Raw genomic sequence first — 24,321 nt, forward strand, 5'->3', positions numbered from 1 at the left:
TATAAATGTCATGTGAAGCATCTATGTTGGCTTCATAAAGAGTTTCGAAATCATTCTGAATGACAATGATGAGATTAAGGTACATTTAGAGGTAGAGAACAGATACAATCCACCTGTTGACCATACAGTACCTGTCCTCAATGCATCCCTCTGAGTTTCCAGTTTTCAATGATCTCCTCGTCAGCGATCACAGAGTTATCCAGGGTCTTCAGTAACCAGATGCTGTTGACGATGCAGTGTCTGTATTTACCCTTTAAGCACAGGAGGCTTTGTCGTAGAGGGTCAACGCTGTGAGGTTAGGACGGCCTGACAGATCCTCAATGTTCTTCCTAGTCCCCATGTTGTTATCATGGAGAAGCTGGAGTCATCTCAGGCTGTCCTAGAACACTACGCCAGGCAGGGAAAAGACAGATGGAAAACATCTAGCTCTGGTCCAGGGCGTTAGTGCTCGTTCCACCACTAGTGTACCTCATGAACACTAGTGGAGGAACGTGTACTAATGCCCTGGACCAGAGCTAGAATGCATCATGCTCACATTTCATGTTCTGCAAAATGTGGAACAAGTGTTCCACACGTCACACACACGTTGTTTCACACATTTAACACACATGTTGTTCCACATAATGTAAAACTCCTTTAAAAAAAGGGGTAGAAGTCTGACACATCCAAAGCATCCGTAAAACTCAGGCTGTGTCTCATGACCAGAGCCCAATGGGGCCTGTATGGAACTATAGTGAATAAGGTGTCATTTGGGACAAAACATTTCAAGAGAGCAAGATATTAGTCATGACTCATAAATGCTATAGTACGATACAGAATATAAATGGATCACTATGTTAAACAATCACATACACAAAAGATAGAGACAGTAGCATCCAGGTATTGCGAAGGAATACGATATACCACGTGAATTGAGTCGTATCCAGAGAGGTTGTCTGACCTCAATGGGACTTCCTGGTTAAATAAAGGTTAGGCTTAAAAAAAAGCATCATGCTCACATTTCATGTTCTGCAAAATGTGGAACAAGTGTTCCACACGTCACACACATGTTGTTTCACACATTTAACACACAAAAAATGTAAGTACCCAATCTCCTTTTAGGTCCTAATTAGGTCCTAATTCAATAGATGTACACATGCAATAAGAGAATCTATCTTGGTTACGAAATTGTCCACCAAGATGCATATTCTAAATGACCTGCAGCATGCCCGATTGTCCAGGTTTTTCAGCAGTAAGCTGCCATAACAACCTGTTTGAGGGTCAGTTTCGTTCTCTTCCTGTTCCAAACCTGCCCATGGCTCAGTATAAAGTCCTCTGGGCATTGAGTGAATCATTTTCTCCAGGGGTATTCATATTTTCCCTCTAATTTGTTGAGATATATTATAGGCTAGTCGTGAATATTACAATAGTAGCTTAGCCACATTTGTTTGAAATTACATCTCACAAAAAGTTAATAAAACCAAAAGTTGCCAATAAAGAAAAGATCCTACAATGATATGAAATAAAAATCATGTTAAATATTTAGCTTTTTTTGTTGATAATTAGATTTCTGATAACAATTAAGGTATTCACTGCGCAGTGTTGCCATCCCAGTGTCAGTGAACATCAATATGTTTCCTGTTGTCATGGCTACAATTAATATGCACACCTTCAAAGGTTTGGCTTTGCAGAGGCAGAGAGCAAGCAAGGTGTGTTTCTCGCTTTGTTGTCACCTTCTATCAAGTAAAAGACAAAGGTATTCTCATAACATTTTGTCCAGTTTCAATAAAAGACTACCAACAGCTGTAGGTAATGGGGCTAAGGCTATTAACCTGCCTGAAAGAAACGAACGGATGACTAAATGTTGAAAAGAAATGTTTCTCTGAATGTAGGCTATGAATTGGACTGCATTCATCATTGAACCTTTAGCATACACATTTCTACAAGCATCACAACTAGTCCTACACTAACTAGCCCAATTGCTTTGGTCTGTTGCCTGTTACAGCCTATGTTGCGCATTTTACACATGGCAGCACCTGAGTGAGCAAAAACTTTAATGGTAAATCCAGTGTTGGAGAGTATAGTTACATGTAGCTAAACTAGTAATTTAACTACATCTTGCAGTGCCTTGGTGGTAGTTTAACTAAATTCAAATCCTGGTAGTGTTTTTAGTAATAAATTACTTTTTTGTGATGTAGCGGTGTAACTACTGGACACTACACACTACTTATTTTGCAAAAATAAAAAAACATATGGGTGAGGTAGACAATCATTTGCTTTCTTTGTCGGCATCAGACCTGACATGTTTGTGTTAATAGGCTTAATTACACATTCTGTTAACATATGACTCCAAAGTGATCTGTTGTTGCAATTTTGTAGTCTATATATGACTCCAAAGTGATTTGTTTTTGCAATTTTGTAGTCTATGACATTGAAGATTTAGATATGATGATTCATCACAAAGTAGTTTGGATGTAGCCAACTACCTTTTTAAAGAAACTTTAGTTGAGTAAACTATATTTTCTTAAGGGTCGCTTTAGTGTAGCTTAACTTCGTCCAGTGTGAAATCATTGGTAGCTTGGTAAACTACATTTTAAGAGTAGCTTCCCAAACACTAGCAAAATCCCAAAACCTCTTCGTTACGTTCGTTTTCACAACTCACCCTTTTGATTGTTTTGTGATGGATATGATGTCCACACCTTGTTGCCTGCTGACACTTTTTCCTTGTTCTTCTTCTTTAAATTTGTATAGGCAGATCGCAACCAACAGAAAGGTGCATACACGCCACCTACCGTGCTGGAGTTTGAGGCCGTTCCTTTTCATTTATTTCTCTTATCGAGCCCCGTGTTTCCGCCTACTGTTCTGGAGTGTGAATTCGTTACACTGTGACACAAAAGGGAAGAGAAAAAAAGGTCAGGAAAAAGGGAAGAAGAGTTGCCCTACCATCTAACCCTTCACCCATTAAAACCTCACCACTATTCTACCACTTGACCCTATCTGATCCTACACCAGGCTGGCAGCCAACACAACTTGTAACTCCTCTGCAGTAACACATCTTACACCCAAGTACTTCTCTGACGCTGCCACCACAACATATATTTTCTGTGATTTATGTTCACTTTCTGCAGTACAGATGATAAACCATGGCCATAAATGCTAAGACGCCAACCTCACTGAAACACATGTTATTCTTATCACTCTCTATTGGCCTCGGGCCTACTCACAGGGAGCCTCTTAGGATCCCTCCCCCTGGACCCACCTTCCTCTACTACTCTCTTCACTGTCTCAGCATACGACACCTTCCCCACTGGGCACAGACGTTAATTGAACATCTATTCCACATTGATCATGTAACTGACGTGACGTGGGTCGATACTACTCTGATCCTGGCAAACTCGACCTGCCTTTCTCTCACCGGACTCTTCTGATCTCCAGTACCATGGGTACCCGTACAGTTCACAGCTTTTTCCACCGATACTACACATTCCTTTGTCTCATGCCCTCCCGTACACTTATCACTTCTATGAATCTCCCTCCTAACGCCCTGCTGCAACATAAGCATAAGCTTGGCAAACTGTAATGGGTTTGGGACAAAAGCTCTCACGGGATAACTGACACATGCTAACTTGACTTTGTCGGGTAAAGACGGCATCAGAACTCAGCAGGACAGACAGCGCCTTCTCTGTTTCACCACGCTCTACACCAGCTCTGCGTCGCTCTAAACGGCGGGCATCACAGACACTGGGAATCTTCAATTTCAGTTGGTCCTCCTCAACACTTAACATCATTCGAGTTATCACTCCTTTCAATGGTGGCCTGATCCGGAAAGCAAAGCAAGTCACAGGTCTTGTCCCGAGGCACGTGGTGCCTGCTCCGTCTGGACAAAAAAACACACAACACACACACAATCATCACGATTTAACAGTCCCCAACCTCTTCTCCACCCACCCTGATACCCAGGGGCACAACTTTCACTGGGGACAGGGGGAGGACATGACATTCTGAAATTGCATTTCTAACCCCCCCCCCCCCCCCCTCAGACACCTCTGAGCGGTCGGGTAGGCTGTTTATAGTAATTATGTCCTCCCCCACTTCTAAAGCCAAAGTTGCGCTCCTGCTGACACCACATATGGGTCAGCCAGAAGGCAAGGATTCCTTCTCTCCAAAAATCTCACTCCCACTGGGCTCCCACAGGCGTGAACTCGGCGGTGGTCACCGCACCTCAGGCCCTTCTCTGAGGTTTCTGAAGATACTCTGGGTTCAGTGCCGGGGGCAGTGGACTCCGAACTCAAATCCACATGTTGTGCACTCTTCTTTCTCTTCATCTTTTCCAAGACGGTCCCCACGAGCCCAAAGACTGTCTCATTGATGTTACCAGCAGGTCTGTTTTGGGGCCGGGCAGCCTTTTTATCAATGGCTTTCTCAAAAAAAAAAGATTGGTGACATCTTCTCATCAATCTCCCCCTCCATATTAAAACCTATGTGTTGTGACAATTGCTTTGTTTTCTCTATAACCTGTTAATGCATATGCCTTGCGACTATGATATAGAAGCCTAAAGGCAGAGACAATAAGACAGCTTTGATTTATTGCAAAACCGGATAGCAACCTCTTCCAGGTGAAGTCCACAATGCATATTACATGTAACAAACAGTTACATGACCTACAGCATGGTCAAGCAAGTTAATGTTTCCGACATTTTCGGACCACTAACCAACTATTGATTTAGAACCACATAGATTTACCACACGTCGCAGAGAAAACAGGAGCTGCCTCCAATATTCCAGCACCATTTCAACTTACATTTACATTACATTTAAGTCATTTAGCAGACGCTCTTATCCAGAGCGACTTACAAATTGGTGCGTTCACCTTAAGACATCCAGTGGAACAGCCACTTTACAATAGTGCATCTAAATCTTTTAAGGGGGGTGAGAAGGATTACTTTATCCTATCCTAGGTATTCCTGAAAGAGGTGGGGTTTCAGGTGTCTTCGGAAGGTGGTGATTGACTCCGCTGTCCTGGCGTCGTGAGGGAGTTTGTTCCACCATTGGGGGGCCAGAGCAGCGAACAGTTTTGACTGGGCTGCGCAGGAACTGTACTTCCTCAGTGGTAGGGAGGCGAGCAGGCCAGAGGTGGATGAACGCAGTGCCCTTGTTTGGGTGTAGGGCCTGATCAGAGCCTGGAGGTACTGAGGTGCCGTTCCCCTCACAGCTCCGTAGGCAAGCACTATGGTCTTGTAGCGGATGCGAGCTTCAACTGGAAGCCAGTGGAGAGAGCGGAGGAGCGGGGTGACGTGAGAGAACTTGGGAAGGTTGAACACCAGACGGGCTGCGGCGTTCTGGATGAGTTGTAGGGGTTTAATGGCACAGTAATGTAGTAATGTATGTAGGGGTTTAACTTCAACATCATCAAATCACCTCTGCTTAGTCTAATGCAGTGTCAACTAAAAGATACCAAAAACGATTTAGTCTAATCTACATAAGCTAAATATGATGTGTCTGGCCGTGGTTCTGATTGCACATGTGTGTGTGCGCGAGTGCGTTCGTGCAAGTAGAAAAACATGTTGACTCACCCAACTTGTCGAGAAACGCCAATGTCATCCTCCTCTCTTTCTTGTTGATGAAACGTCTATCACTCTGTCATACAGTACACGCTTTTATTTTTTGTTGTCCTAGTCTAACTTCCATTCATGGACAACGTGAGCTAGCTAACATTAGCCTTCTACAAACATATTGCATTTCCACCCTCACAGGCCAGGGGTACAACAATGTATAAATTAATGGTTGGATCAGAATCGCCATTATAATCATTGGCCAGTACGGAGAACTAAGTAAAACCACAAGTCCAAATCACTATCTCCATCCATGGGTAATTTAGGAAAGGGACCATTTTAGCTAGCTAGCTAGTCACCAGAGGACAGCAACACAATGAGACGCAACAATTCAAGTTCTTTATGTTATCTAAGTGATTTGATTGGAGAGATGCCAAATCCAAGCTGGCTTCCTTTGACACTTTTTTTCAGGCAGGACCATTCACAGTTGAGCTAAAAGCTGATTGGCAAATGTTTTATACTATTTTTGTCAAGTGTTGCCAAATGCTCACTGAGTTCGCTTACATTCAATGCAACGGACGGCAACAATGTCATACTCGTTTGGACCAGACAGCATAAGATAGATGGCCTTCAAGTAGAGAGACAAGTAGAGAGACAGAGGGGCGCTGTTTCGCTCCCCTGGATGCTTTCTCCTGTGAGATACATTCAGCCTCTTGCGAATTGAAGGAAAATTATGAAACACAAAAAAATACGAGAGACAAAAGATAAATTATTATTAATTTTTATATATATTTTTTGGGGAAGCCTGGCTTCCCTTGGCTTCCATGGATACACACCACTGCTCATCAATGTCATTTTCGGCCTTCTGTAGCACTATATCAAACATGTTCTTGCAGGTGTCCACGTCTGATGGATTTATCTATAAAGACGAGTGTGCTCGCATAATCCCTTAAAAGACATTCCCTTGAAAAACTCCCAAGTGGCGGTCTAAGGCACTGCATCTCAGTGCAAGAGGTGTCACTACTGTCCCTGGTTTGAATCCAGGCTGTATCACATCTGGCTGTGATTGGGAGTCCCATAGGGCGGTGCACAATTGGCTCAGCATAGACAGGGTAGGCCGTCATTGTAATGAACTAACTTGCCAGGTTAAATACATTTTTAAAAGCGGCAATAGTACTGTTTGTCCATTTTGAGACGCCATAGGCAGTTTACACTTCCTCAAAATAGCCAGAATTAATCTAAAATCACTCAAGAAATCGGTCATTAATTGCAGTATTTCTGGTGCAGTATTTCTCAAGAAAACAAATGTGCATTAAAATTATTCGTCTCTTGTTGAATGACAACAATGACTTCATTGAATAATCCCTATATATATATTTTTTTTTTTTGTTTTCTTCTTTTTTTCGGACACCGCCAATCCACTCAACTTCTCGACACACCAGTTGAGAATCGCTGGGCTAAAACCTTCTGTGTCATTGAATCGATTAAATAATTCGTTACTTCGTAACAAGTCTCTCTCTGCCAGACAGAATAGCAACTTTTGGCAGCCTTGTACAACGTTGTGGTAAAATATGGTGGATAAATAAAGATGTCCTTTACCATTGAATTTTTTTTTCTAATTTCCGGGTCTACTTAAGGTCCCATAGACACCAATGCGATAGCAGCTGGGCCTGGTCTACTTAGTTCGTTGAATGTATATGAACGAGAAAAAAATGAGGGAGTGGGTTATCTCGCATCCTCCTCCCTCTCTGATTTTAGGTCTTGGGCATAATAATAATCATGTGACTAGACCCGGAAATTAGGCAGGTGACATCACTGCAGCAGTTTCGAGTCAGAACATTTCAATTTCAATCCATTCCATATCCACAAGAACTGAATATGCTACATTTAAAAATTGAATGACGCAAATGTGATGTTAGTTGTTCTGCGGATGCCCGTTTCGTATGCATTAGACCACTTGACATTGAGCCAGGAGAATGAACGAACAAGGAAGTAAAAAGTTGCAAATTGCAACAATGGAGAAACTTGAGAGATTCGATACATTACGTGGTAAGTGTAGCCTGTTGTAACTATTCAAACTTTAATGGTTCAATGTAAAAGCTTTAGGACAGTGACTTCTACACAATTTGATTGACAGATTGATTGATAGGCAACAGTAGCCTAGTCACCAGTCATAGGCTATCAGTGTCATTTAAGTAATGTTTGCTTGTCATTTAGGTAAGCAGGTGCAACCTGGAGAGTTTTGGGATCTAGTTGTTTTAACCGCTGTAGATGACAACCAGAGAGAAGCATACGAACTTCAGATCTCAGAGAAACTTGGGAGGAAAGAGATCCCACTTGGCATTTCATATCACGTGTTCTCAGATCCACCTGGAGCCAAAATAGGTGAGGATAACCCATCCTGATTTATGTGCAGATTATGGACCAGTTTTGCCTTTTGAATCACATTAATAAGATTACATGGACAAGGAGGACCTGATCCTAGATTCCTATTCGGAGAACCTTGATACACTTTGACTGAATTGAACTTCTCTTGCAGGAAATGGAGGCGCAACACTGTACTCTCTGCAACGGCTGGAAGACATCTATGGGAAGGCTCTGGGTGGATACAGGATCCTTCTGATTCATGCAGGTATAATCAATCGCTCATTACATTGTAAAACTGTATATTAATTGGAAATTATGTCAAAGTGATATAAGTGTAGGGTAGGCCTATATTGTTGAACATAATTATGCAAGCACTACTGTAAGTCTATTGTAGGTCACATTGGATAAAAGTTTCTGCTAAATGGCGTATATTTTTTTATTGTTCAAATAACTTTGATTTTCCTAGGTGGATTCAGTCAGCGTTTGCCCAATGCCAGTGCCCTGGGGAAAATCTTCACCCCCATGCCCTTGGGTGACCCTCTTTACCAGATGCTGGAGCTCAAACTGGCCGTGTTTGTGGATTTACCCAAGCACATGAAACCGGGTGTGCTGGTAACCAGTGCGGATTGCATAGAGCTCTACAGTATAGCGGAGGATGAGAACATCAGGTTTGACAGGTCTGGGTTCACTGCTCTAGCCCATCCCTCCCCCATCTCCATTGGAACAACCCACGGAGTCTTTGTGCTGGACCAGAAGGAGAAGTCTGTATTGGCCGACATGGAATACAGGACCTGCCTCCATTTTCTGCACAAACCTAGCGTCAAGAAGATGCACGAAAACGGTGCTGTGTGTAAGAGCCAGGATAGCTGTATGTCACTTCTGAGTGATGCAGAGTTTGTGTACACAGACAGTACATATTATGTAGATTACAACACTGCAATGTCGTTGCTTAGTCTATTCCGAGAAGTGGGTCCTTTGGGCTGTGAGATAGATGCCTATGGGGACTTCCTTCAGGCCCTGGGTCCCCAAGCCACGGTAGCTTACACCAACAACACTGCCAACGTCACCAAGCAGGAGAGCAACCTGGTGGAGATGCGTCAGAAGATCTTCCACTGCCTTAAGGGAACCCCGCTCAACCTGGTGGCTCTCAACCACTCCAAGTTTTACCACATCGGCACCACCACAGAGTACCTCTTCTACCTCACAGAGGACCCGTGCCTGAGGGGTGAGCTGGGACTATACAAGGTGCTAGGCTACAGCCAAAACTTTAGCTTTAAGGTCTGCTGTGTGATGCTCAGTGACGTGAAGCCCGGCTGCTCTTTAACTCCAGGCTCGGTGGTAGAGTACTGCAGGCTGGAGGCCGGCGCTCATGTTGGCGGGCGGACCATACTCAGCGGCTGCTGGGTAGGTGCGGGCCTGAAAGTGCCTGATGGAACCTTCATGCACTCCCTCTGCGTGAACCGGGAGGGCCAAACCGGTTTTGTTACCGTCACCTTCGGCATCGAGGATGACCTCAAGAAGAGCGTGGGGTCCCCTGCGAATATGGAGGGCTTGAACCTGTTCGGGGCCAGTTTGGTCGAGTGCCTGGCCAAGTGGGGCCTGAGTCCCGAGAGCCTGAGGTTCTCTGGTGACACATCGAGTTGTAGTCTTTGGAACGCCTGTCTCTTCCCTGTGTGCCCGGACATGCGCAACTCCTTCTCCCTGACTCTGGAGATGCTGCAGCCGGGCGGGTCCACTGTCACGTTGCCCCCAGGCACCAAGCTGATGTCTCTACAGGAGGCCCTGCAATGTAAAAACTTGGAGGAGATGCTCAAGTACAGGAAGAAACTAATGGAGGATGTAAAGATGAAGAAATGGAGCTGACTGTGAGCTATAGTGATTAGGCTACTATTGATTGTAATACCATTGTGCCTTTTGTAATCATGATAGGAAGGATTGTGTGTTAAATTGAACTGAAGTAGGAATACAATGTGGTGGGCATTTGGTAGCATTCGGGTACAATGGTTGGATCAGCTATTTGATACATAAACGGGACATTTGGATGTAGCTTTTTTTTGTTGCAAAGATGTTATTTCTGTTGTATATATAAAAAAAATCATGGGGAAACGATTGGGTAATAACAATCCATTTTGTAATAATGACAGAAAATATTTTAAATTTGTGTTTGTCTCTTCATTGTCCTATGCTGGTGTGGGACACTTTCCTCAGAATTAAAATAGATTCTGGTACTGTGCTCAATTTTAAGGGACAGCTTTTGACATCCTGTACAGCAGTGCCAGCTCTAGCCTTATGGGGGGCCCTATGAAGCAAGATTTGGTTGGGGGGCCCCCACCAAGTGAGCAATTATTTTTGGTGGCCCCCCAACGGAGAGAACATTTTAAGTTTTAAAGCAAGTTTTCTGCAGTTCTACACATTTTGCAATGGGGCAGAGAGAATTTTCTGCAGTTTTAAAGCTAATTTCCTGCAATTCTACACATGACTTATTCCATGTTAATGATATCTGAGTGAGAGTGACGAACAAAATCAGTATGGGCCCCCTGGAGGTCAGGGCCCCTGGGCACGTGCCCTGCTTGCCCGGTTGGTAATTCGGCTATGACTACTACAAGATTAGAAAACTGACTGATAAATTAATCTAATCTAAAAATTATCAGCTGACATGGGCTGATTGAGTGACTGTCAGTGACTGACAAAACAAGAGGAAAACTGCTGATGCACAACCACATTTCGAACTTGCATCTTGTGTATTCTACTATTCTAACTCAACAGTAAGTTGAGCCCCGACTGTCGCTTATGCCTGGAGCCGGCCCTGCAGCAGTGCTACCCAACTCCAGTCCTTGAGTACCCCCAAAGGCACACAGTTTTGTTGTAGCCCTGGACAAACTCACTTGATTCAACTTGTCAACCAATCATCGAGCCCTGGATGAGTTGAATCAGGTGAGTTTGTCCAGGTGGTGCCTACAACAAAACTGTGTGCTGTTGGGGGTACTTGAGGACAGGAGTTGGGAAACACTGCTACACAGTAATATATAGGTAGTGGCCTATCGGCATTCAATCAGAGGCAAGTTTCCAGTCTATGATGTCATGCTGGTATGATTGTTTGGTTTCCCCAGAGAGAATATCAAATATCCACCAGTCTGAAGTCCTGAGGGCTCTGGAGCAGGTTTTCATCAAGGAATCCTCAGTACTTTTCTCCGTTCATCTTTGCCTCAATCCTGACTAGTCTCCCAGTCCCTGCTGCTGGAAAACGTCCCCACAGCATGATGCTACCACCACCATGCTTCACCGTAGGGATGGTGCTAGGTTTCCTCCAGGCGTGATGCTTGGCATTCAGGACAAATAATTCAATCTTGGTTTCATCAGACCAGATAATCTTGTTTTTCATGGTCTGAGAGTCTTTAGGTGTCTTTTGGCAAACTCCAAGAGGGCTGTCATGTGCCTTTTACTGAAGAGGGGCTTCCATCTGGCCAGTACCATAAAGGCCTGATTGGTGGAGTGCTGCAGAGATGGTTTTCCTTCTGGAAGGTTCTCCCATCTCCACAGAGGAACTCTGTCAGAGTGACCATCAGGTTCTTGGTCACCAGAGGTTTAAAGTACTTAAATAAAAATACTTTAAAGTACTACTTAAGTAGTTTTGGGGGGTATCTGCACTTTACTTAACTATTTATATTTTTGACAACTTTTACTTTTACTCCACTACATTCCTAAAGAAAATAATTTACTTTTTACTCCCTACACTTTCCCTGACACCCAAAAGTACTCGTTACATTTTGAAAGGAAAATGGTCCAATTCACACACTTATCAAGAGAACATCCCTGCTCATCCGTACTGCCTCTGATCTGGCGGACTCACTAAACACAAATGCTTAGTTTGTAAATTATGTGTGAGTGTTGGAGTGTGCCCCAAGGCTATAGGTACATTTAAAAAACAAGAAGATCGTGCTGTCTGGTGTGTTTTAATATAAGGAATTTGAAATTATTTATACTTTTACTTTTGATACTTAAGTATAATTATAACAAAATACTTTTAGACTTTTACTCAAGTACTATTTTACAGGGAGACTTTAACTTTTACTCAAGTATGACAATAGGGTACTTTTCCAACACTGTTGGTCGCCTCCCTGACCAAGGCTCTTCTCCACCAATTGCTCAGTTTGGCCTGGAGGCCAGCTCTAGGAAGAGTCTTGGTGGTTCCAAACATCTTCCATTTAAGAATGATGGAAGCTACTGTGTTCTTGGGGACCTTCAATGCTGCAGAAATATTTCTTTCACATGTCATGATATCGCGTCATCATAACATCACAGAAATAATATGAGACTCATGCCCTGTCTCCATGTATATTTCATATTTCTAGACAATGTCCAAAGTTTTTGCAACAGTTTAAAAAAAACGTATTCTGGGATGATTATTACTATTGGTATATGTTTTATTAAATATATTATATTTTAATGGCATCGATTATGTTTTACATTAGTGTAAAGTACAATGTAATAACTAATGGAATTATATGTTTTTACACTCGATTTACAGTATGTTGTATTTGTATGGCTCAGCTCTGATTAAGCTTCCCAAAAGGTGAACTTCAATTACCGGACAGGGAGTGGGCTGTCCCTGTTGCATCTCTGCTGCATGTTTGGAGGTATGAATGACCAATTACTATTAATATCCTATTACCAAAACATGACAGTGTTTTACAGTACTGTTACGCTCTTGGCTTGACACTCATTAGCTCATCAGCTTTGATTGGGCTGCGGTATTTTGTTAGCCTGGTCCCATATCAGTTTATGTTGTCTAGCCAACCTCTAAGGTCATGACAATATAGCACAGACAGATTTGGGTCCTGGGTAGGAGTCCACACACAGACCCTGTGTCCATCGAGACTGACCGGGATTGGGCTCAGTGCTCTATACCTTGATTGTGTATAAGATGACAGTGTGGTGACACTCCTCTCAAAATGAAATGTATGTCATCAGGAGGGGATATATACAGTATATATAATAGGGATATATATATACTGTATATATATGTCCCCTATATATTAATGCATTTATAATATGTTTACAAGCTCATTGGACATATAATGTGTTTAACAAGTTCATTAAATGTGTTCTCCTTAGTGAGTAATGAATTGCAATTTGCCTAATATTTTTGTAAAAATGATTCTATCCAATTGACCTTTCATACAGTGATTGTGATGCATGGAGATATTTCATGGTGTTACCACATGGTGGAGCGCAAGTCACATCAAATACACATTATTGTTCTATTTTTCTTTCCTGATAAAATGCCTAGAGTGTGTCCAGTCCTGGGGTTTCAGGGGATCAGCAGTACAGATTTAGCCAGGTCACTGATCTGTTTGTGCTATCATGTCAACTCCTTGTCACTCATTGTCATGCCAAACACTCTGCTCAAACACTACAAGCATCCCCTGAATGACTCCCCTTGCAATGAGTACTCCCAGCTCGGAGGAGATGAGTGGAGGAGAAAGGGGTCACTGGGATACTCTGTCATACTCACTGACTGGCTTATGTTCTCTATCTGATATTATACACTATATATACAAAAGGATGTGGACACCCCTTCAAAGTAGTAGATTCTGCTATTTTAGCCACATAAAATTGAGCACACAGTCATGTAATCTCAATAGGCAAAGTTGGCAGTAGAATGACCTTCATGAAGAGTTCAGTGACTTTCAACATGGCACCATCATAGGATGCCACCTTTTCATCAAGTCAGTTCGTCAAATTTCCTGCTAGAGCTGCTAGCAGGGGAGAAGTACTGTTATTGTGAGGTAGAAATGTCTCGGAGCAACAACGGCTCAACTGTAAAGTGGTAGGCCACACAAGCTTACAGAGCGGGACTGCCGAGAGCTGAAGTGTCACGTTCTGACCATAGTTCTGTTATTTTATTCTTTGTTTTAGTATGGTCAGGGCGTGAGTTGGGGTGGGCAGTCTATGTTTGTTTTTCTATGTTGGTTTTTGTGTTCGGCCTAGTATGGTTCTCAATCAGAGGCAGGTGTCGTTAGTTGTCTCTGATTGAGAATCATACTTAGGTAGCCTGGGTTTCACTTTTGGTTTGTGGGTGTTTGTTTCCGTGTGAGTGTTTTGGCCACACGGTACTGTTACGGTTTTGTAAATTCACGTTGTTATTTTCTGTTTAGTGTTCTGAGTTTGAATTAAAAATCATCATGAACACTTACCACGCTGGGCTTTGGTCCGATCCTTACTCCTCCTCAGACGAAGAGGAGGAAATCCGTTACATGAAGCACGTAAAAATTGACTGTCCTCTGTTGCAACACTCAATACCGAGTTTCAAACTGCCTCTGGAAGCAACGTAAGCACAAGAACTGTTCATCGGGAGCTTCATGAAATGGGTTTCCATGGCCGAGCAGCCGCACACAAGCCTAAGATCACCATGGGAAATGCCAAATGTTAGCTGGAGTGGTGTAAAGCTCACCGCCATTGGACTCTGGAGCAGTGGAAACGTGTTCTCTGGAGTTATGAATCACGCTTCACCATCTGGCAGTCTGATGGACGAATCTGGGTTTGGCGGATGCCAGGAAATCGCTCCCTGCCCGAATGCATGCCAAATGTAATGTTTGGTGGAGGAGGAATGATGGTCTGGAGCTGTTTTTCATGTTAAGGGCTAGGCCCTTTCGTTCCAGTAAAGTGAAATATTAACACTACAGTATACAATGACATTCTCAACTATTCTGTGCAGGCCCTTTCCTGTTTCAGCATGACAATGCCCTTGTGCACAAAGCGAGGTCCATACAGAAATGGTTTGTTGAGATTAGTGTGGAAGAACTTGACTGGACAGAGCCCTGACCTGAACCCCAATTAATACCCATGATTTGGGAATGAGGTGTTTGATGAGCATTTATTTTTTAGCAGACACTCTTATCCAGAGCAACTTACAGTTAGTAGTGAGTGCCTACATTTTAAAACTTCTTTTTCATTCTGGTCCCCTGTGGGAATCGAACCCACAAACCTGTCGTTGCAAGCAGCATGCGCTAGCAACTGAGCTACACTGGAACAGGTAACCATGTATTTTTGGTCATGGAGTGTATTTACTGTATATCTAATGCTAAACTCAACAAAAAAAGAAACGTCCCTTTTTCAGTACCCTGTCTTCAAAGATAATTAGTTCAAATCCAAATAACTTCCCAGATCTTCATTATAAAGGGTTTTAACACTGTTTCCCATGCTTTTTCAATGAACCATAAACAATTAATGAACATGCACCCGTGGAACGGTCGTTAAGACACTAACAGCTTACAGATGATAGGCAATTGAGCTCACAGTTATGAAAACTTAAGACACTAAAGAGGCCTTTTAACTGACTCTGAAAAACACCAAAAGAAAGATGCACAGTGTCCCTGCTCATCTGTGTGAATGTGCCTTAGGCATGCTGCAAGGAGGCATGAGGACTGCAGATGTGGCCAGGGCATTAAATTGCAATGTCAGTACTGTGAGACGCCCATGACAGCACTACGGGGAGACAGAACGGACAGCTGATCATCCTCGCAATGGCAGACCACTTGTAACAACACCTGCACAGGATTGGTACATCCGAACATCACACTTGCGGGACAGGTACAGGATGTTAACATCAACTGCCCTAGTTACACCAGGAATGCACAATCCCTCCATCAGTGCTCAGACTGTCCGCAATAGGCTGAGAGATGCTGGACTGGGGTGAGGCCTGTTGTAAAGCAGGTCCTCACCAGACATCACCGGCAACAATGTCGCCTATGGGCACAAACCCACCGTCGCTGGACCAGACAGGACTGGCAAAAAGTGTTCTTCACTGATGAGTCGCGGTTTTGTCTCACCAGGGGTGATGGTCCGATTTGCGTTTATCGTCAATGGAATGAGAGTTACACCGAGGCCTGTAGTCTGGAGGGGGATGGATTTGGAAGTGGAGGGTCCGTCATGGTATGGGGTGGTGTGTCACAGCATCATCGGACTGAGCTTGTTGTCATTGGAGGCAATCTCAACGCTGTGCGTTACAGGGAAGACATCCTCCTCCCTCATGTGGTACCCTTCCTGCAGGCTCATCCTGACATGACCCTCCATTATGACAATGCCACCAACCATACTGCTCGTCCTGTGCGTGATTTCATGCAAGACAGGAATGTCAGTGTTCTGTCATAGCCAGTGAAGAACCTGGATCTCAATCCCATTGAGCGCGTCTGGAACCTGTTGGATAGTAAGGTGAGGGCCAGCGCCATTCCCCCCAGAAATGTCCAGGAATTTGCAGGTGTCTTGGTGGAAGAGTGGGGTAACATCTCACAGCAAGAACTGGCAAATCTGGTACAGTTCATGAGGATGAAATGCACTGCAGTACTTAATGCAGCTGGTGGCCACCAGACTGTTACTTTTGACCCCCCTTTGTTCAGGGACACATTATTCGATTTATGTTAGTCACATGTCTGTGGAACTTGTTCAGTTTATTTCTCAGTTGTTGGATCTTGTTATACAAATATTTATCATACAAATATTTACACATGTTAAGTTTGCTGAAAATAAACGCAGTTGACAGTGAGATGATGCTTCTTTTTTTCCTGAGTTTACATATCTGTTGTAAAGGAGAGGATGTTGCCTATTAACATGATTAATGTTTAAGTCTAAGATAACACCTTACCAAGAGTACTGATACAATAGAAGTAAATATGTCATTTTCTAAAAAGGAATAGATGTTGAGCTAGCTTGGTCAGTCTGTTTCTGCTCTCTTGACAACTCCTTGTGATAGCACAGACAGATCTGGGATCAGGCTAATGTTGAGCATGGTTTGAGCAGAAAACGGGTGTTTCAGTGAACATCCTGTTTATCTTGTCACTACTCTTTCAGATTGGTCCTACGTGTCTGTGCTGTCCCCCCCTGGGCAAGATCAAAAGCATGACTAAAAGTACCCCAGCACTTCAACTGATACACACACACACATATACACATGCACATACACACACGCTGTGTAATCCATCGTCCCAGCAGCACTTCACATCCCTGTCATCTGACAATGACGCACTCACCGGTTCACTGGTTACTGTTGCTATGGGACTTATTACAGTGTCTCCTAAATAAAATAATATGGTACTTGATAGCAAACAGCAAGCCAATGTGAAACTCCCTGGCTACTTTATTTAACTAGGCACGTCAGTTAAGAACAAATTCTTATTTACAATGACAGCCTACCCCTGCCAAACCCAGACAATGCTGGGTCAATTGCCCACCAACCTATGGGACTCACAATCACAGCTAGATGTGATACAGCATGGATTCAATCCAGGGACTGTAGTGACGCCTCAAGCACTGAGATGCAGTGCCTTAGACCTCTGCGCCACTCAGGAGCCCACTGTTGCTATGTCACTCATTAGAGTGTTTCTCCTAATTATTGTCTGGTAATCAATATAGTAAACACCAAGCTAAACACTCAGGGGCTCCCGAGTGGCGCAGTGGTCTAAGGCACTGCATCTCAGTGCTTGAGGCGTCACTACAGACACCCAGGTTTGAGTCAAGGTGGTCCTTAGTGGGTAAACTTTAACATCGAAGTCTGGCATTCTCTGGATTTATGGTGCTTTCGAGGTCAAATCATGATGATGTCAGTGAACTTCAGGTCAGAGCTCTAGAGAGAAGCCTGACTTGCAATTCCAAATTGGGTGACTGTTTAAAATGTATTTTCACAATCGGAGCTTGTTTATTTCCGAGTTCCCAGTTGTCTTGAACTCACTGAAGTCTGAGATTTCCCAGTTCCAAGTATCCAGTTGTTTTGAGCACGGCAGAAGTCATGCTGGATTGAAAACATGGCCTATGTTGAATATTTATCCTTTTAAGCTTGGAGGAGACCCTTAAACCCAGACTTGGACCACACACCCACTCCACTGAATAGCAGGCTAGGGATTGCTTTGCAATGCTTGCAGTTAACCAGTAATTCCCTCCAAACCAGTCATTGTTAAATTGGCGATTTCCAACATGTGTCATTTTTTCGTCCAATGGCCGATGAACACTGATACGTTTTATCTATCATTTCTATTAATTCCAAGATTGAAAAGGATTTGCCAGTAGATTGTTAAGAGTGTGCAAAGCTGTCATCAAGGCAACGGGTGGCTACTTTGAAAAATTCAAATATAAAATACATTTTGATTTGTTTAACACTTTTTTAGTTACTACATGATTCCATATGTGTTATTTTATAGTTTTGATGCCTTCACTATTACTCTACAATGTAGAAAATAGTCAAAATAAAGAAAAACCCTTGAATGAGTAGGCATGTCCAAACTGTTGACTGGTACTGTACATATTGGGGTGGTACCCTAAAAAAGCACATTTGAACCATAGTAATCAGGGGCGCAACTTTGGTTTTAGAAGTGGGGGGCATTTAAATATACAGTTGAAGTCGGAAGTTTACATACACTTAGGTTGGAGTCATTAAAAATAGTTTTTCAACTAGTGTCTGCTTTTGGCAAGTCGGTTACTTTGTGCATGACACAAGTCATTTTTCCAACAATTGTTTTCAGACAGATTATTTGACTTATTATTCACTGTATCACAATTCCATTGGGTCAGAAGTTTACATACACTAAGTTGACTGTACCTTTAAACAGCTTGGACAATTCCAGGAAATTATGTTATGGCTTTAGAAGCTTCTGATAGGCTAATTGACATAATTTGAGTCAATTGAAGGTGTACCTGTGGATGTATTTCAAGGCCTAATTTCAAAGTCAGTGCCTCTTTGCTTGACATCATGGGAAAATCTAAAGAAATCAGCCAATACCTCAGAAAAATAATTGAGGACCTCCACAAGTTTGGTTCATCCATGGGAGCTTTTTCCAAATGCCTGAAGGTACCACGTTCATCTGTACAAACAATAGTATGCAAGTATAAACACCATGGGACCATGCAGCCATCATACCGCTCAGGAAGGAGACGCGTTCTGTCTCCTAGAGATGAACGTATTTTGGTGCGAAAAGTGCAAATCAATCCCAGAACAACAGCAAAACACATTGTGAAGATGCTGAAGGAAAATATCCACAGTAAAATGAGTCCTATATCGACATAACCTGAAAGGTCGCTCAGCAAGGAAGAAGCCACTGCTCCAAAACTGCCATAAAAAAGTCAGACTACGGTTTGCAACTGCACATGGGGACAAAGATCGTACTTTTTGGAGAAATGTCCTGGTCTGATGAAACAAAAACAGAACTGTTTGGCCATAATGACCATTGTTATGTTAGGTGGAAAAAGGGGGAGGCTTGCAAGCCGAAGAACACCACCCCAACCGTGAAGCATGGGGGTGCAGCATCATGTTGTGGGGGTGCTTTGCTGCAGGAGGGACTGGTGCACTTCACAAAATAGATGGCTACATGAGGAAAAAAATCATGTGGATATATTGAAGCAACATCTCAAGACATCTCAAGTTAAGGCTTGCTTGCAAATGGGTCTTCCAAATGGACAATGACCTCAAGCATACTTCCAAAGTTGTGGCAAAATGGCTTAAGGACAACAAAGACAAGGTATTGGAGTGGCCATCACAAAGCCCTGTCCTCAATCTTATAGAAAATGAACTGAAAAAGCATGTGTGAGCAAGGAGGCCTACAAACCTGACTCAGTTACACCAGCTCGGTCAGGGGGAATGGGCCACAACTCACCCAACTTATTGTGGGAAGCTTGTGGAAGGCTACCAGAAACATTTGACCCAAGTTAAACAATTTAAAGGCAATGCTACCAATACTAATTGAGTGTATGTAAACTTCTGACCCACTGGGAATGTGATAAAATAAATAAAAGCTGAAATAAATCATTCTCTCTACTATTATTCTGACATTTCACATTCTTAAAATAAAGTGGTGATCCTAACTGACCTAAGACAGGGCATTTTTACTAGGATTAAATGTCAGGAATTGTAAAAAAAACTGAGTTTAAATGTATTTGGCTAAAGTATATGTAAACTTCCGACTTCAACTATATTTTTTTTATACAGTCAGATAAACACTCCAAACCTGCAGGTAGATTTTTAAAAATTGTTTTTAATATCTGTGTTCTTGCATGTACATTGATTGATTAATCTTATGCTACAGAAAGACAAATAAAAATGTGTAAACTAATCCAATCAGTTAATTCAAATTTTTTTCACCTGTACCTGAAATGGTTGCTCCATTTTAAATGGCTTAGGTAGTCTCCTCACAATGTCCCTAACCCTGGTGGTCATTATGAATGCAGTTTGAGGGTGAATCAAAATTCCAACTGTTATATATCCTAACTCTAGCTGGATTACAAAAGGAATTACACATCACTTTGCAAGCCAGAATAATGTTACATTTCTGGAAAAAAAGTTAAGGTTGGAAGATTTGACCACACATTGTACCTGTGGACTACAGCATATGTAATAAAGGTACTCTCTGAGGTATGGACTGGGCAATGGTGACCCGTCAATTTAGGGCAGAGCCCCACCTTTTTTGAGCGCCACCTGTTTAGCAATTTACTTAAATTTTTTTATGAACAACAACTCAAAATCTTGCCTGTTTTGCATGTTATTTTGGCATTAATACGTGTCACATATCAGTGTCTACCATCGCCATGATCTCGTCTTCCAAAAGATTTGCTTTTCTCTTTTGGTCCATGGCTATTCCTGATTAAAACCCTCATTTGTGCTAGCATTTTACAAGGGAAAATCGCTGATTGTAAGGCACGTACAGGTGCCGCCATTTTTAAGTTAATTTGAGATTTATAGATCACAGGTGTGTAAGTTACAAACGGGCTTCTTAGAACCTGCGTAAGCTAGGCTTTTTATGCTCAGTATCTTTTATGAATCGAATGTAAGCACACTGTTGGAAATGATCTTACGACTAAGTTCAGGTATAAATCTAAGATTTCTTTAAATAAATGAGGCCCCTGGACTTTAATTGAGATAGGCACCAAAACTGCTCTGACACCCACGGAACTGTTATCGAGCTTCCTCGATATATTTCTATTGTCTTCAAGAAGTGATTTTTTCTTTCAGTAATGCACGTTGTTTAGAAAAATTAGCATTCAGATGTTTTGAAAACATCTCATCCCTCAATTTGCCCAATGAGCTACAGATGCAGCTTTACAGTCCGGTATAAAACAGACTGGGTTTTTTCTCTTTCAATGAGAAAATAATTTCCTTTGAGTCTGTTCGTGAAACAGTGTTGACACTTTCAATCACAAAACTTGATTTATGGAACCATGAAATTGGGAACTACTCGATCCTCTGCAGTGAAAAACTGTCAAGGGGTACAGGTACTCAGCTTGAATATTCCTGATGGTGTTAAGGCCCGTGTTAATCTGACCTTGATCCATCATTTAAAGAATCTCATCAACACGATTTCAATGATATCCCTTCGGAACCCGCGAGTGAAATTAGCTTGGTGACACTCAGACGATTCCTGTCACATGGTTGAAGATACTTTTGTTTCAAGACTATCCTTTAGCAAACATAACCTCAGATAACATCTGTTGCTTGATAAATCCGAAATGGCTGGATTTAAGACGCTATCAAATCACCACTACTGTGGACTTTACATTTACGGGACTTGGTGAATTGAGATTTCTTGACCTAGGGGATAACAAGATTTCCCAACAGTTTATTTGGCCTGCAAAGCTTAGAGACCCTATTACTGGTAAACAATCCACTCATGCAAACTTCAGAATTTGCATTCACTTTGCATTCACAGAATTTGCAGACTTATTTGGTCCTCGCCTACACCGCTACTGTCATAACGCCTGGCTGGACAACTGGGCCAGAGAACAGAAAAATGTCCAGGTCATCTTTTGGCTTAATGGGGGGTTGAAAATGACGTGCAAAACTGAAGATGGTGCCCAGAACTCCCCAGGTACTCTGTGGCCCATTGTTCCCTGGACTTGGGATTTATCCTGTTCCTCTGTATCTCCCTTGGACTGCTTCTCTTTCGCTGGGGGTCCTACTCCATCAACTGGCTTGGGGACTATGTTGGTCCTGTGCCACATTGGCTGTGGCTGGCTGGAGGAGGCAGTACAGAGGTCCAACACCAAAGGGCACCACCCCTACGATGCCTTTGTGTTTTATAAAGTGGGAGAGACGAACGCTGGGTGGTGGAACAGCTGCTGCCTGGCCTGGAGCAGAGCGGGCCTCCCTTCCTGCGTCTCTAACTGCACAGCAGGGACTTCCAGCTGGGAAAGGACATTGTGAACAACATCACAGACAGCCACTACAGCAGCCACCACACCCTGTGTGTGATGAGTCATCACTACCTGCACAGTAACTGATGCTCCCTGGAGCTGTGACTGGCCACCCTGCGTCTGCTGGTGGAGCACAGTGTAACTATTGTCGTCGGGAGAAGGAGAAGAGGACCAAGATGCAGCGTGGTAAGTATTCATAATACTTTTAATAAATACGAATACTTGAATAAAAAAACAACAACACAACAAACGAACAGTTCTGCAAGGTGCAATACACACAAAACAGAAAACAACTACCCACAACCCATAGTGGGAAAACAGGCTGCCTAAGTATGGTTCTCAATCAGAGACAACGATTGACAGCTGCCTCTGATTGGGAACCATACCAGGCCAAACACATAGAAATCTAACACACAGAACAAAACATAAAATGCCCACCCCAACTCACGCCCTGACCAAACTAAAATAGAGACGTAAAAAGGTGCGGACTCTGGCCGCAAAACCTAAACCCATAGGGGAGGGTCTGGGTGGGCATCTGTCCGCAGTGGCGGCTCTGGCGCGGGATGTGGGTCTCACTCCACCTTAGTCTTGGCCCACTTAGGCGGCGCCTTTGGAGCGGCGACCCTCCCCACCGACCCCGGACTGGGGACCCTTACAGCGGGCCCCGAATAGACGGGAGACTCTGGCAGCGCCGGACAGGCGGGGGACTCTGGCAGCTCCGGAGTGAAGGGCGACTCTGGCAGCTCCTGACTGAAGGGCGGCTCTGGCAGCTCCTGACTGACGGGCGGCTCTGGCAGCTCCTAACTGATGGGCGGCTCTGGCAGCTCCTGACTGACGGGCGGCTCTGGCAGCTCCTAACTGATGGGCGGCTCTGGCAGCTCCTGACTGACGGGCGTCTCTGGCAGCTCCGGACAGGAGGGCCCCTCTGGCAGCTCCGGACAGGAGGGTGGCTCTGGCAGCTCCGGACAGGAGGGAGACTCCGGAAGCGCCGGACAGGCGGGAGAACCTGGAGGGAGGAGACGGAGAGACAGCCTGGTGCGTGGGGCTGCCACAGGACCCACCAGGCTGGGGAGACCTACAGGAGGCCTGGTGAGTGGAGGAGGCACCGGATGGACCGGGCTGTGGGGGAGCCCTGGAGCTCAGCCTTGGCACCACTCCTCCAGGCTGGATGACCACTTTAGCCCGGACCCTCCAGAGTGCAGGCACAGGTTGAACCGAGCTGCGGGTGAGCACTGGAGATCTGGTGCATACCACTCGTACCTCTCCCTTAGGCTCAATGCCCACATTCGCCTGGCACGGCCGGAGCGCAGGCATAGGGCGAACTGCACCCTCCCAGCGCCCCGGAGACACAGCACGCAGCGCCAGCACAGGATACCCTGGGCCGAAACGGCGTACCGGACACCAAACACGCTGAGCTGGCACAACACGCCCTGGCTGGATGCCCACTCTCGCACGGCACTTGCGGGGGGCTGGCCTATAGCGCTCCGGGGTATGAGCGCGCACTGGCAACACCATGCGCGACACCATGCGACACCAGGTGCCTGACCAGTACTACGCCTCTCCCGGTAAGCACAGGGAGTTGGCTCAGGTCTATCGTCTGACTCCGCCAATCTCTCCGTGTGCTCCCACCAAAAAATGTTTTGATTGGCTAAAACGCATTAAGAAGGAAAGAATTCCACAGATTTACTTTTAACAAGGCACACCTGTTAATTGAAATGGATTCCAGGTGACTACCAGGAAGCTGGTTGAGAGAATGCCAAGAGTGTGCAAAGCTGTCATTAAGGCAAAGGGTGGCTACCTTTTTAGTTACTACATGATTCCATATGTGTTATTTCATAGTTTTGATGTCTTCACTGCTATTCTACAATGTAGAAATTTGTAAAAATAATGAAAAAACCCTTGAATGAGTAGGTGTCTATACTTTTGACTGGTACTGTATATATACAGAACATATATTGCCTCTTAATATTGCACAATCTGTGTGTCGCTTCATTGGCCTGGGCTATTGTTTGTTTGAATTCAAGACCAGATTGATCTCGGTTTGTCAGTATCAGAGTAACCACTCATTTCGGTCATTTGTTATGGTATTAAACAAGATTCAGCTACTGTCTTCTGTCATGGAAAAGGGCAAAGAATTGCATGAAATGCGTTTTTAAAAGGCAGATTTTTTTCGGGCCCTGCAACAACAATAAAATACTTGTGGAAATCCTAAAACGCCTCTGCTCCTCTGTAGCCTATGCCACATGGCAAT

The 24,321-nt window shown here is 43.8% G+C and overlaps 2 protein-coding genes across 5 annotated transcripts in view; one reads left to right on the forward strand and one right to left on the reverse strand.

Annotated features, from left to right (window-relative positions):
• The window catches only part of LOC115108092 (single-stranded DNA-binding protein 3-like), a 53,385-nt gene extending 50,689 nt beyond the window's left edge, over positions 1-2,696 (reverse strand). Inside the window, exons 1-2 of one of the 4 annotated variants that reach the window (XM_029632050.2) lie at positions 2,642-2,696; positions 132-387 (exon numbers count right to left, since the gene is read on the reverse strand). The gene's annotated coding sequence lies outside the window, so the exon portion shown is untranslated. The remainder of the gene's footprint in view (positions 1-131; positions 388-2,641) is intronic. The other 3 variants (XM_029632052.2, XM_029632049.2, XM_029632051.2) reach the window with 3 other exon arrangements.
• Positions 2,697-7,417: 4,721 nt separating this feature from the next.
• Positions 7,418-10,055, forward strand: fpgt (fucose-1-phosphate guanylyltransferase). Its single transcript, XM_029630761.2, has 4 exons — positions 7,418-7,580; positions 7,749-7,916; positions 8,071-8,163; positions 8,365-10,055. The coding sequence occupies exons 1-4, from the start codon at positions 7,508-7,510 to the stop codon at positions 9,759-9,761; spliced, it is 1,731 nt and encodes a 576-aa protein (XP_029486621.1). The 5' UTR covers positions 7,418-7,507; the 3' UTR covers positions 9,762-10,055.
• The last annotated feature ends 14,266 nt before the right edge of the window (positions 10,056-24,321 follow it).

Source organism: Oncorhynchus nerka, linkage group LG24 (genome assembly GCF_034236695.1).
Source record: "Oncorhynchus nerka isolate Pitt River linkage group LG24, Oner_Uvic_2.0, whole genome shotgun sequence".
Classification (NCBI taxonomy): domain Eukaryota; kingdom Metazoa; phylum Chordata; class Actinopteri; order Salmoniformes; family Salmonidae; genus Oncorhynchus; species Oncorhynchus nerka.